Below are 13,019 nucleotides of genomic sequence, written 5' to 3' on the forward strand. Positions count from 1 at the left end.
TTAATCTTATTGGAAACCAACCAATAGTCAATACAAGACATTTTAGATAGATCTTTTCTGCTCCAAGTAAAGGATTTTAGTGCAGGAAATTTCGCCTAAAGACATCCACAACATCAAATTTATCTGTAAAATCGGATAAATAACTGTTAGAAATGTTCACACTACCAGGATAACGATCTAAGTTATTGTCATATACTACAATGAAGTCACCACCAAATATTAAGTAAGCGTCAGGATATTTAGCTAACCAAAATGATATTTTTTCATCCCATTGATCAAAAAGCTTTCGGTTGTCAGAATTGAGAGTTATAGCCATAAATATTAGTTAAAATCACTATACAGTGAGAGATTGACAAAACCATAATAATTAAGTGCCCTTTGGGGTCACAATAAGAGCTCAAGACTTCTCCATCAAATCGGTCTATAAGTACTAAGACACCAGCCGTTTTCTCAGAACCATGTGCTGCCTGTAATTCCTTACCCCACTGACTTTTCCAAAAGGACAAATCTTCAATTCAATTCAGTCATCATCAAACCCTAAAGCTGTGAAGACTCTTGATATTGTAAATTATTTTAAGTGCTGACAGATTATCTATTTTATATTTATTTATTTGATGTTTTTCTTTATTCATTGACCCCTGGCATACCTTTGTACTTTGTGTATTTGCTAAAATGTAATAAATAAAAAAAAGATTTGTATATTTGCTATCTTGGCAAGCGCAAACTGTGTGCGGACCAAAATCAGGTTTAATGTGAATAATTTCTGATCTTATCTCCGCAAAAAACATGGAGTTTGTTCTGTACTGAGTTTACCCTTTCTGTGTGCGGACCAAAATCAGGTTTAATGTCAATAAATTCTGATCTTATCTCCGCCAAACAGGGAGTTTGTTCTGTACTGGGGTTACCCTTTCTGTGTGCAGACCAAAATAAGGTTTCCAGGCGGATTTTCTCCATAAACTGAAACCAGCTCTCAGTCCTTTCTGCACACAGACAGGGTAGCTCAGTACAAAACGAATTACCCTTTTTGTGCATGCGCAGATAGCAAATATACAAATCTGGCACGGGGATAATCTCTGTATGTGACACCCCACCGCCAGAAGTTGCAGTTTCTTGACTGGCCGCTTGAGGCTAGCTCCAAAACAGAGTACATTTCCATGTTAAAATGTGCAATTTTAGATCAGGAATAAACATATTTACAGTCCTTTACAAAAATGGTTTTGGTCTCCATTTGCAGTTTCGCAGTTGTGAATCTCACGCAATCTCGCGATCCGTGACTCACGCGAGAGGTCAGTTTCAGCAGAGTTCCGGTGTCGCCGACTGAAAAATCGGTCCGCCCTGCCTTAACTGTGCATGTGTCATTTCTGTGCGTCAACCGCGGTTCACCGATTATCACCTCGTTTCTGCTTAAAACTGCACTCCAGTCATATCGATCTCAGCGACAGATATCTGATTGTGGGAAACGTTAAAGTACTGAAAAATTTCCTTGGCTGATTTTTTTTTCCCAACATCTTATTTTAAGATGTTTTAGGCCATAACCTTCTGTATAATAAGGGCCATGGTCACTTTGAGTGACAGTGGCTGCGCCCAGCAACACCACCTCTCATTTGTCAAGTGCTGTGAAATTAGCTCAGAGTCCGTTCATAGTTGCTAGCTGTTGTGGATCAAGCGCTGTGTCTGTTGTTTTCAACATTTTATAACAAACACCTGGAATAATATGGCTTATTGTGTGGTGAAATGTCCTAACAGATCTTCTAAGATGTCCCTGCTGCAATATTCGCTCTAAGTGAAATTTTCATAGTATTTAATGTTGTGCGCTAATGCCCTTAGCACTTTTAGCAGCTGTGGGTAGCCTGGAAGGAATAGCCTTTATTGTCATTGTACATACATGCAACAAAAATTTCTTCTGCATTTAACCCAACCTAAATACAGTTAGACACAGTCCAACCACCTGGACCAATGGGCAGCCTCAGTCTGGTGCCCCAGGACCAGCTTCAGATGTAGAGTCGCTCTCTTGGTCAGGGGCAGAGAAAAGAGCACCGGAAGTGCCTCAACAAATACAGAAAACGCTGGCATCTGCCGCGGCACATACAGATGCCACCTGAAGTGCTGAGACAACATGCAGCTCCCACAAAATGCGCTTGTCCTCTCTCTCTAAATAAGCATGGCTTTTTTTGTTTTTGTTTTTTTGACTGTGGGAGGACACCCACGCAGACACAGTAAGAACATGCAAACTCGACACAGAAAGAGCAGGAAGCGATCCCAGGACCTTCTTGCTGTGAGGCAACACTACTAACCATGAAGCCACTGTTAGAGTATGTTAATGCACGGTTACTGAGAAGTGGCTTATAATGATTTACTTTGGTTCTGAGCTTCTGATTTAGCTGAAAATACTAATGCAATCCACTGCCATCTTTCCTAAACATTTCTGTAATCTGGACCAACTGCCTTTTTGCTCTTCATCCTCTTCATAGCTGTCCTCACTTCATCTTTACTAATCCCTTGGACTTCCTGATTTACTATCTCAACATCATCCAGTTTTTTTTTTATCATTCTCATTTTGTTCATTCATCAGCTCCTCAAAATATTCCCTCCACCTTCTCAACACACTCTCCTCTTTTGTCAACACATTTCCATCTGCATCCTTTATCACCCTAACCCCCTGCACATCCTTTCCAGCTCATTCCCTCTGTCTGTCTAATTAGTACATTTTTTCCTCCTTCCTTAGTGTTCATTTTTATGTACAGCTCACTATATGCCCTTTCCTTTGCCTATACACTGTATTTCTTTGTACCCCTATCTTCTTTGATTATCTCTGACTTTCACCAATTCTTTTTTGACAACCTATTTCCCCTATACTTTCCTGTACTCCTTCCACCAAGTCTCCTAGAATTCCCTCCTGTATGCCTGAAACTATTTTCATAACTAATTAATTTGTTGGTTATTTTCTCAATTAATCAAATAGTTGTTTGGTCCATAAAATATCAGAAAATGGGGAAAAATGTTGATCACTGTCTCCCAAAACCCAAGATTACATCCTTAAATATCTTTTTGTCCACAACCCAAAACTATTCAGTTTATTGTCTAAGAGGAGAAAAGAGATTAAGAATGAAACCAGAAAATATTCACATATAAGAAACTCTAACTCTAACTCTAGAATACTCTAAATGATGAATTGATTATGAAAGTAGTTGGTGATTAATTTTTGTCTATTATTCATTGCACCCCTAGTCCAGATGTCACACCCAGTACTTTACGAGCTGTCTCCCTTACCACATCTTCATTAATTGTCCAGTTGTCCAGAATCATTTCACCTCCATTCAGTTCCTGTCTCATATCCTCCCTGAATTTCACACAACAGCCTTCCTCCTTCAGCTTCCACCATCTGATCTTTGATTCAGCTCTCAGTCTCTTTCTCTTCTTCACCTTACCTACAAATCACAATCCGACACTGTCGAACTGTAATCTCCCCTGAAACCACCTTACAGTCTCCAATTTTTTTAGGCTGCATCTCCTGCATAGGTTGTATTTCACCTGCATGCACCTTGTTCCACTCTTAAACTGCTTCTTCTTAAGATAAGTATTTACCACAGCGATTTTTATCCTTTGTTGCAAAATCTGCTACCATCTGCCCTTTCACATACCTCCCCTTGATACCATCTCTCCATTCAGCACACTTTCATGCTTGGGTGCACTCTCCACCACCTCACCCATCTCTCTCACTCCATAAATCTTCTTTCGCCTTCATGTCACAATCGATCTGTGGGGCATACAGTGCATCCAGAAAATATTCACAGTACTTCCCTTTTTCCACATTTTGTTATGTCACAGCTTAATTCCAAAATGGAGTAAAAATTTTTTTCCTCAAAATTCTACTCACAACACCCCATAAGGACATGAAAAACGTTTTTTGAAATTTTTGCAAATTTATTAAAAATAAAAAAACTAAGAAATCACGTGTACATAAGTACTCACACCCTTTGCTCAGGACTTTGTTGATGCACCTTTGGCAGCAATTACAGCCTCAAGTCTTCTTGAATATGATCCCACAAGCTTGGTGCACCTATCTTTGGGCAGTTTTGCCCATTCCATTTTGCAGCACCTCTCAAGCTCCATCAGGTTGGATGGGGAGCGTCGGTGCACAGCCATTTTCAGATCTCTCCAGAGATGTTCAATAGGATTCAGGTCTGGGCTCTGGCTGGGCCACTCAAGGACATTCACAGAGTTGTCCTGAAGCCACTCCTTTGATATCTTGGCTGTGTGCCTAGGGTCATTGTCCTGCTGAAAGATGAACCATTGCCCCAGTCAAGAGCACTCTGGAGCAGATTTTCATCCAGGATGTCTCTGTACATTGCTGCATTTATCTTTCCCTCAATCCTGACTAGCCTCCTAGTTCCTGCTGCTGAAAAACATCCCCACAGCATGATGCTGCCACCACCATGCATTATAACTGCGTGATGACAGGTGCCTGGTTTCCTCCAAACAAAGCGTTCAATGTTTGTCTTATCAGACCAGAGAATTTTGTTTCTCATGGTCTGAGAGCCCTTCAGGTGCCTTTTGGCAAACTCCAGGTGGCCTGCCATGTGCCTTTTACTAAGGAGTGGCTTCTGTCAGGCCACTCTCCCATACAGGCCTGCTTGGTGGATTGCTGCAGAGATGGGTGTTCTTCTGGAAGGTTCTCCTCACTCCACAGTGAAATGCTGGAGCTCTGACAGAGTGGGTGGCCATCTGGTTTGGTCACCTCCCTGACTAAGGCCCTTCTCCACTGATTGCTCAGTTTAGATGGGTGGCCAGCTCTAGGAAGAGTCCTGGTGGAACTGAACTTCTTCCATTTACAGATGATGGAGGCCACTGTGCTCATTGGGATCTTCAAAGCAGCAGAAATGTTTCTGTACACTTCCCCAGATTTGTGCCTCGAGACAATCCTGTCTCACAGGTCTATAGACAGTTCCTTTGACTTCATGCCTGGTTTGTGCTCTGACATGCACTGACAACTGTGCGACCTTATATGGATTCCAATGAAGCTGTAGAAACATCTCAAGGATGATCAGTGGAAGCAGGATGCACCTGCGCTCAACTTTGAGCCTCATGGCAAAGGCTGTGTATATACATGTCATTTCTTAGTTTTTTATTTTTAATAAATTTGCAAAAAACTGAAAAAACAACTTTTTCACATTGTCATTATAGGGTATTGTGTGTACAATTTGAGAAAAAAATTAATTTAATCTATTTTGGAATGATGCTGTAACATAAAATGTGGATAAAGTGAAGCGCTGTGAATATTTTCTGTATGCACTGAATGCACTGATGAAATTCATTATCACCCCTTTAATTTCCAACTTCACACTCATGACCCTGTCAGACACTTACTTAACCTCCAACACACTTTTACACCCCATTTATACCGAGTCCACGACCAATGTGCAATCGAAAAATGGCTAACTGCTCCCTGTCACTCTCACTGAGGTTGCAGGCTGGTCACAGTGGAGTCTCCATGGTCGAAACAAAGATCCCTCCTGGTTGCATCACTCTCTGTCGGTCTCAAACAAGTGTGCGAGTGTACTGAACTGTTTAAAACACTCACAGCAGTTGTGCGACTGGTTAAAAGATATTTGGGTCTCATAATCAGTCTTATTAACTCTCACAGGTCCCAACCCACTCCCAACTTGATCCTATGGGTCGTAATAGCCTCTCAACTGACACTGCATGGGGTTGCATAACTGATCGAGGATATTAACATATATTGCACTTGCACAATTCAGTAGCAATGCACGCAAATAACAGATAAACCTGCAGACCAGCCAAGACTTATGAGAGTTTACAATATGTCATGGTCTTGTAGGTCTTATATGGGTGTCAGTCCAGTGTAAACAGGCTCTTTACCGATACTACCAACATTCAAAGCCTAGACTCTCACATCCACTTATTTTCCTCCTCTGCCTTATTCTTTGTCTCTTCTTCCTACAACAGATTTTCTGTCAGCATGTTGATGGACAACAGCTCCTTAGCGGTTATTACTAAATTGAGCCTCAACTGGTGCAACCTTCCTCATCCGGGCATGGGACAGTCATTCCAAATGCACTGACCTGTTTACCTAATGTCATATGTGCCTGAGTTTTTACAAAATTTACAATATACGCACTTTGTGTTTCAACCCTCTTCATTTAGCATTAAAAAAAACCTCAATCCGATCACACGTTCAAACTTTGTTCGAGGAGCCGAGTTCTTAAGGTGATTTAACTTTACGACAGGTCATGAACACGGCAGCACTTCCTGAGCGAAACATCTTGCCGATTCAAAGCAGTGTGTCGAGCTGTGCTTCGAGCGTGGTTTCACCTTCCTGATTGGCCTTCGGCGACGGAGCACGTTGCTAGAGTGTAGGTCAAAATTTAACAAATTCTGCCTTCGTGATGTTACAGAAATATTTTATTTATAAATATTTTATCGCTTGTGCATATTGCAGTGTTATGTAAGGACAGGGTTTTTTTTAACTGAAGTGTTATTCTTGTAGCTATTTGTAAACAGCGAAGAATACGCACACGTTAAATATAGGTTTTATTTCTTTATTTCTCTGTATTTTTTAAGCCAAAAGGAAGTTTGTGTAAAATGTTATATCATTCATTACCACGTATATTGTGTTTATTTTTTCATTGTGATAGTGTGTTGCTACTTTGCTTTGGTAGTTAAGTAGCTAACGCTAGCATTAGCACATCCGTCTTCTTACCTTTTAGTCACAAGCTATCAACGTCAAATACCATTATTTTAGTTTAATCCACTCATATACGTTTTGATTTGAAATCAGGCGTGAAAGCAACTGTCAGAATAGTAGAAAAGATAATATAAACACCTGACAAGGTTAAGCCAAATGACATTAGAGTCATTGTAAAAATGATTTATTGTAATTTTTAAAGCCTTTAAAAAAATACAATAAAACTATGGAAGTACAGTAAAACTGTACCTTAAACCTTATCTTAATGCTGTATCAACATTTTAAATGAAGTGATTAACTGGTATTCTGTACTATGTTTCTGATAGAAAATATCAGGTCATAATAATAGTAATATGATGATAATCCGATCAATAATAGTCAGATCAGGTTTGTGCTGATGTTGCACATTCTGCATCCTCTACCTCAGGACACTGCTGTGGGCCCTGATTGACAGCCATGTTTATTTTCTCACACCATGGGATATACCCATAGTTGAGAGCACCCTATGTCTTTCAGATCATTTGCCACAATAGTGCCATGGTCCTGACCTCAAAACTGTGAAACATGGCACATGGGGGAATGATAACTATAGAAAATGAACTAGATCACAGGATCAGTGAGTGCAAAATCATAATTTGCCTCAGAGAGATTATAGAGCTTGCAGAGTTGACATAACATTGTGTTCTTTTACTGGGTAATTTATTCACCACTTCTAATCCTTGCAACCTCACTGATGCATGAATTTGATCCCTGCACTGCCATGTAATTCGCTGTGCCAATGTGTCCTGCTTATCCTGCTTGATGCCACACTATATAAAATAATCATTTCGGAGCTGATGACGCATTTGCTCTCAGAACGTAACTGATGAAACTATTCTCTTGTCACTCCCAGAATTACAGAGAAATAATCTACAGCTACAGGTTGTCTCCTGTGTGTCGTGTGGGGTAGAATGCATTTGGAATCTTGTCTCATAGATAATTATTTATAATATATTGTAATGGGTTGGTAAAACAGTTGCATTTTCATACCTTCTCGAGTTAGATAGTATATCTGTTAAGTTATGTTTAGTAACATCTCATATTCAATTTCAGATGCCGTATATGTGCAGTGGCACACAGTGTTTTCGAATAGGTCGTGCAGTGTTCACAACTAGTTCACACAAGTGGCACAAAATTAATACATGCCAGAAGTTTTGAATATGTCAAAATTTTCTTTGCGCACTGACACGCAACTGCGCACAGTTGATGCACAGTTTACAACCATTCATGACAAGTTTACTCATTGTGCTGGGATCAAATTTGTGTCAAGGTGCCTTATGTTCTCTCTCGGTAAACAATCAGCATGCTCTGGATTCATTTTATGTTCTTTCATTGAGAACCCTCCAATGTACATTTTTCTCCTGACATTGAAAATGTTATTGAAGAAGGAACCTGATTTTTGCCGTCAGATTTCAGTTTCATAAATGTGTATATTTTTTGGTTTCATTAATACTTTTGTTTCTTCTCTGACAAACTGAATATCTTTGGGTTGTGGACAAAACAAGATATTTATGGATGTCAGTTTGGGCTATGGGAAACACTGATCAACATTTTTCACCATTTTCTGACGTTTTATGGACCAAAGAGTCATAATCATTAGTTGCAGCCTCAGAAGCAACATTTCGGGGAAATACTTGCACATTTGTACATAGGCATTGTATTATTCAATACCTTTATTCCAGCTCTCTCTTCAGAGATGTGGAGGGTTTATTTTAACTCTGAGCACACAAACATTCTTAATAATTTTGCTGTTCTACAGAATGCTGGCTGCCAGGACTCTTAGGTTTGTTGGCAAACGTGCCACAACCACATTGATTTGTGTACGTGGAGAACATGGTAAGTGTTCTTTTCAGTAAGATTAGCCTAACATTTTCCTGATGGAGTAACTGTATTGCCATGTTGTACTTCATGTACCCTTTGTTCTTATGTTTGTGTATTTTGCATTAATATTTACCTCCCACTAAGAAGGCATGATTAACAGTTTCACAATATATCACAGGATGAAAATGCCAGTGTTGTAAGAACATCAGCATTTTACCACAAAGGTTTTCCATTCAGTGCTATGCTACTGCTGTATACAGTGCAACCTGTGTGTGTTGTGTGCGCGTGCGTGCGTGCGTGCGCAGTATTTTCAGATAAAAGCATTTACCTTTTCAGAAACAAGATTTGGTCTTCAGAACCCATTTTTACAAAAATAGATCATAAGAAATGCAGGGTGTCTTACATTTGGGCCAATATGGTACTTTGTTGAGATATACACTCCATGGTTACCCTGAAAATGTACTTCATGTCATATTTCAACAACTGAGGGTAGAAACGCTGTGGTCATCGTGTATAAAACCATTTTAAAAAGCATTCTGTGTTGCGCCCCTTCAGGTGTTGCTAAGGTGGAGGACTACTCTGTGCCTACCAACTTTGACAGGCAGGAGAACCCTGTTGCTGATATCACGTATCTACGGAACCTCAGTCCAGAACAGAAGTCCCTGAAGCAGAAGGAGAAGGGCTCCTGGGTTTTACTGTCTAATGAGGAGAAGCTCGCATGTAGGGCTTCACCTGACTGTTTTTCTGTGATGCTCACGCTGTCGTTTAGAAATGCTTTGCTCTTGTATTCATCTAACTTGATGTTCAATGTTCACAGTGTACCGCATTAGCTTCAAGCAGAGCTATGCTGAGATGAACCAGGGAGCGTCACGCAGGAAATCGGTGCTCACATGGGGACTGATCTTCATTAGCTTCACTGCCCTGATGAGTTTTTGGCAGAAGAAGGATGGTAGGTCCTCAAAAACAATTGTAATGATTAGATGTAGTCCTTGTCAAAATTATTGGCAGTATATAATTCAAGTACATAATTTGCAATATTTTTAGAAATGAAGAACCAATATTGTAAAATCATAATAATTAATGAAATGTACAAATTATCGAAAAACGGTGACAAAAACAATACTTTCATAGTATACAAAGCTTTCAGAATAAAAATATATAAATTTATGCTAGACAAATGAAATAGCACCTGATTTAATTTAGTTAAATTAAAAAAAAAAAACAAGACTCACCTGTTCGAGTGATGTGAATTAACCCATGAATGATGTTTTACTACATAAAAAAACTGTTTCCAGTTTCTTCTTCACAATGATGAAGTCAAGAGAGCTGTCAAAGGGCATCAGAAGTGCTGTTATCAAAAAAAAACTACAAGGCAGTTTCCAAAGATCTTAATGTCCCCATTTCAGTAATTTGTAATGTTAAATTACAGTTTTCCAGTCACAAATGGAACTTCCTCATTCATATTGTCCTAAGGACAGAACCACAATTGTGACTGCTGTATACACAACATGTTGTGTGCTGTCCAACACACACCTACCTACCTTATGTGATAACACTGTGTAATTGACACTGAGGACAAAAATGTCCAGTAACCTTTATGCACGTGACAGATTTTAACAGGTATTTTCACCCCTGAATACTGATTTTTAAAGTATATTTTTCACCTGCAGGACAAAGTTTCAAAGGGGGTTTTGTGGTTGGAGGGTATTGTGTAATCTGTATATTTTCCGGAGCTCTGAAAAAAATTGACACTTCCCAGACAAGGCATGAAGAAGAAAATTAATGAGCAGTGTGTGAGGTTGGTGTGGATTGGGGGTCAGGGTGGAGACACCACTCAAGACATGTAAAGAACTCCAGTCTGAGTTGGAGTAATTTGTTGTGGTGGTTTACCCTGTACATATACCAAGTTGTCCTGTATGAGTGACTGCCCAGGAGGAAACCATTGTTGACAAAAGGGCACAAAAAGATGAGGTGTTTGCAGAAATCTTCCTTGATAAACCAGTTCGTTCAGTCTTTCTGGGATAATGTTCTCGTATGGTCAAGTAAGTCAAAGTAGAGTGCTTCACTTTATAGGTGATCAAATGAAATGGTTATTTAAAAGAACTCTACCTTCAGTAAAACATGGTGGAGGTTCTACTGTGCGGTGGGATTGCTGTTTTACCTGGTACAGCATGAATTGAATTTGGAAATCAGATTATCATGGCATTTTAGAGAAAGTAAGTGTTGTTCTGTGTCAGAACACTAGTTTTGAGGTGAAGGTCTTGGGTCTTTCAGGAAGGTGGTGTCCCAAAGCACCTGTGCAGTAGCACGAACGATGGAGTGTTTTAAACTGCCGACCAAAATTCCTACATAAAACACTTAGGAGAGAGCTGAAATCTGATGCTGGAAAAACAAAAAACAAATGCATAGCTCAAGAACAGTGACAGAAACTTGCAACAGATAGGTGCCGGAAGCTTCTTGATGGTGAGAAGAAATGTTTAGAGGTTGTCATTGTTTTCAAAGGTTCTGCAGTTAAATATTAGTGAAGGATGCCAGTAATTTTGTCCATGATAGATTTTGTTTGTATTATTTCACTGTTTTCAAGTTTTTTGCCCCCCTCCCCTTTTTTTGTTCAATAACCTTAGTCATTTTATGAAAAATTGTGATCATTCAAATTGGTTCTGTTGCATTTATTCTCTGAATAAGATGACTGGCACCTGCACTTTACAAATGTTGATTTATTTTTGCCTGTGGTCTAATTAAGACCCATACTTCAGCTGTGGTACTGTTTCTTTTTAGACCCCGAACACAAAAAGCAAGAGCTGCAGAGCGTACTGGACGTGAGGATCAAGGCAGACAAGGGCATCTGATCTCAGTGGGACTTTGGAGGGTGGGCGGTGATCCAGGGGCCATTACACAAATTTGATCACAAAAGCAGATCAGAAAACAACATACAAGAATAATGTATTTATAAACTGTCACTTTAACCTCCCTGTTTGTTTTGGAAGATGTCTTCCTCTTTGGTTTGGTTTGTATTATAAAAGTAAAAATAAAGTTATCCATATAAGGGTGATTCTTTAAGTACGGGCACTATTGGCCTTGTAAATGTAATTTCCACCACACCATTGCCTTACAATATAAAGCACCTTGGGGCAACTGTTTGTTGTGATTTGGCGCTATATACATGTGCTCTGATGTCACTGTTTATCTCCATAGAAACTACCCAAACAATCTTTCATACAAACTGTTTAAAAGGACATTACAGTGTTGTGGTGGAAATTGCGGCAATAGTGTGGGACAACTACATTTTGTTTAAAAAAAATCACAACAGTTGTATGACATTGAATACCCCAATTATGTTTTGATTATTTTACTGATATTTTATTCAGAGATATTTTAAAACTAAATTTAACTAAAATTAGAAAAAACGTTTCTTTACCATTCATTTTTATCATTGAAGGTCAAAAGTCTGGGTGTGGGGCAAGCACAAAACGGCAATATTTGCATATAATGATGCTGAAAAAAGGTGAAAAAGTCATCATAGACTACTAGAACAAATTTCTTAACACACACAATTGTAAAGATAACTATAAAAGTGTGAAATTTCCCCTTTTTTCTGTTTTTCATACAATATGATCAAAGGACATAATAAGTGCCCGTAGTCTAAGAATCACCCATAATAGGAGTGAAGCAGAGGGTTCTGTTGTTTTGAAGTAAATGCACAGTACTCAATATGTGTGTGTGTTTGTTTCTATCAAGTAATAATAGATCTTATCAGTGTTAACTTATTGGTTGGCCTTAAGAGTTCCCTTATGTGTTTACCAGTTACTCAGTAATTTACTCTATTTTGTCTGTGCATTACAAAAAATAAAACTTCACAAATGTGAGTTACAGAGTTCATGGTTCATTCATTCATTTTTCATACCAACTTACTCTGATTAATGTTCACGGGGGGCTGGAGCCTATCTCAGCAGTCAGATCGTGAGCCGGGGTACAATTGAATAAACTAGAAGAAGCGTAGTGACTGTGCTGATGAGTGGTTTTCATTTGGATCTGTAGGGTTTGCGTTGCAGATCTTGGGGTCACTGTAACAATGCCTTTAGATACAAGGAACAACAGAATGTTGACTTTGACCACAATCTGATTCAATGTAGTTATATTTTGCTGAACCAATGAACAGTTTCAAAACCTGTTGTCATTTTTGAATTAGCTTGTATAGTTGGGAAATTATTAGTTGTTGGTAGAGTTTTAAGAAACAACTGTTTGGTATTGTTCTTTTAGAAAGAGTACTATGACTCTCTCTCTCTCTGTGTGTGTGTGTATATATATATGTGTGTGTGTAAAACATAAGTTGTGTTTAGCTCATGTTTTTAATACTCCTAATGTTTTATTCAGTACTAACATAGGGGCTTACATCAATGATATCATCTTTCTCTCAATTCAGTCCCTCAAAAGGTGCATTTATCATTCAAGT

General features: G+C 39.0%; 1 protein-coding gene across 1 annotated transcript; it reads left to right on the top strand.

The window, feature by feature from the left end:
• The first annotated feature begins 6,304 nt into the window (after positions 1 to 6,304).
• Positions 6,305 to 11,431, top strand: LOC117526947. The gene is made up of 5 exons (XM_034189073.1): positions 6,305 to 6,374; positions 8,505 to 8,581; positions 9,122 to 9,286; positions 9,384 to 9,515; positions 11,345 to 11,431. Exons 2-5 carry the CDS (start codon positions 8,506 to 8,508, stop codon positions 11,413 to 11,415), a joined length of 444 nt encoding a protein of 147 aa, XP_034044964.1. The 5' UTR covers positions 6,305 to 6,374; position 8,505; the 3' UTR covers positions 11,416 to 11,431.
• Positions 11,432 to 13,019: the final 1,588 nt, after the last annotated feature.

The sequence above is a fragment of the Thalassophryne amazonica genome, chromosome 2 (genome assembly GCF_902500255.1).
Source record: "Thalassophryne amazonica chromosome 2, fThaAma1.1, whole genome shotgun sequence".
Classification (NCBI taxonomy): Eukaryota; Metazoa; Chordata; class Actinopteri; order Batrachoidiformes; family Batrachoididae; genus Thalassophryne; species Thalassophryne amazonica.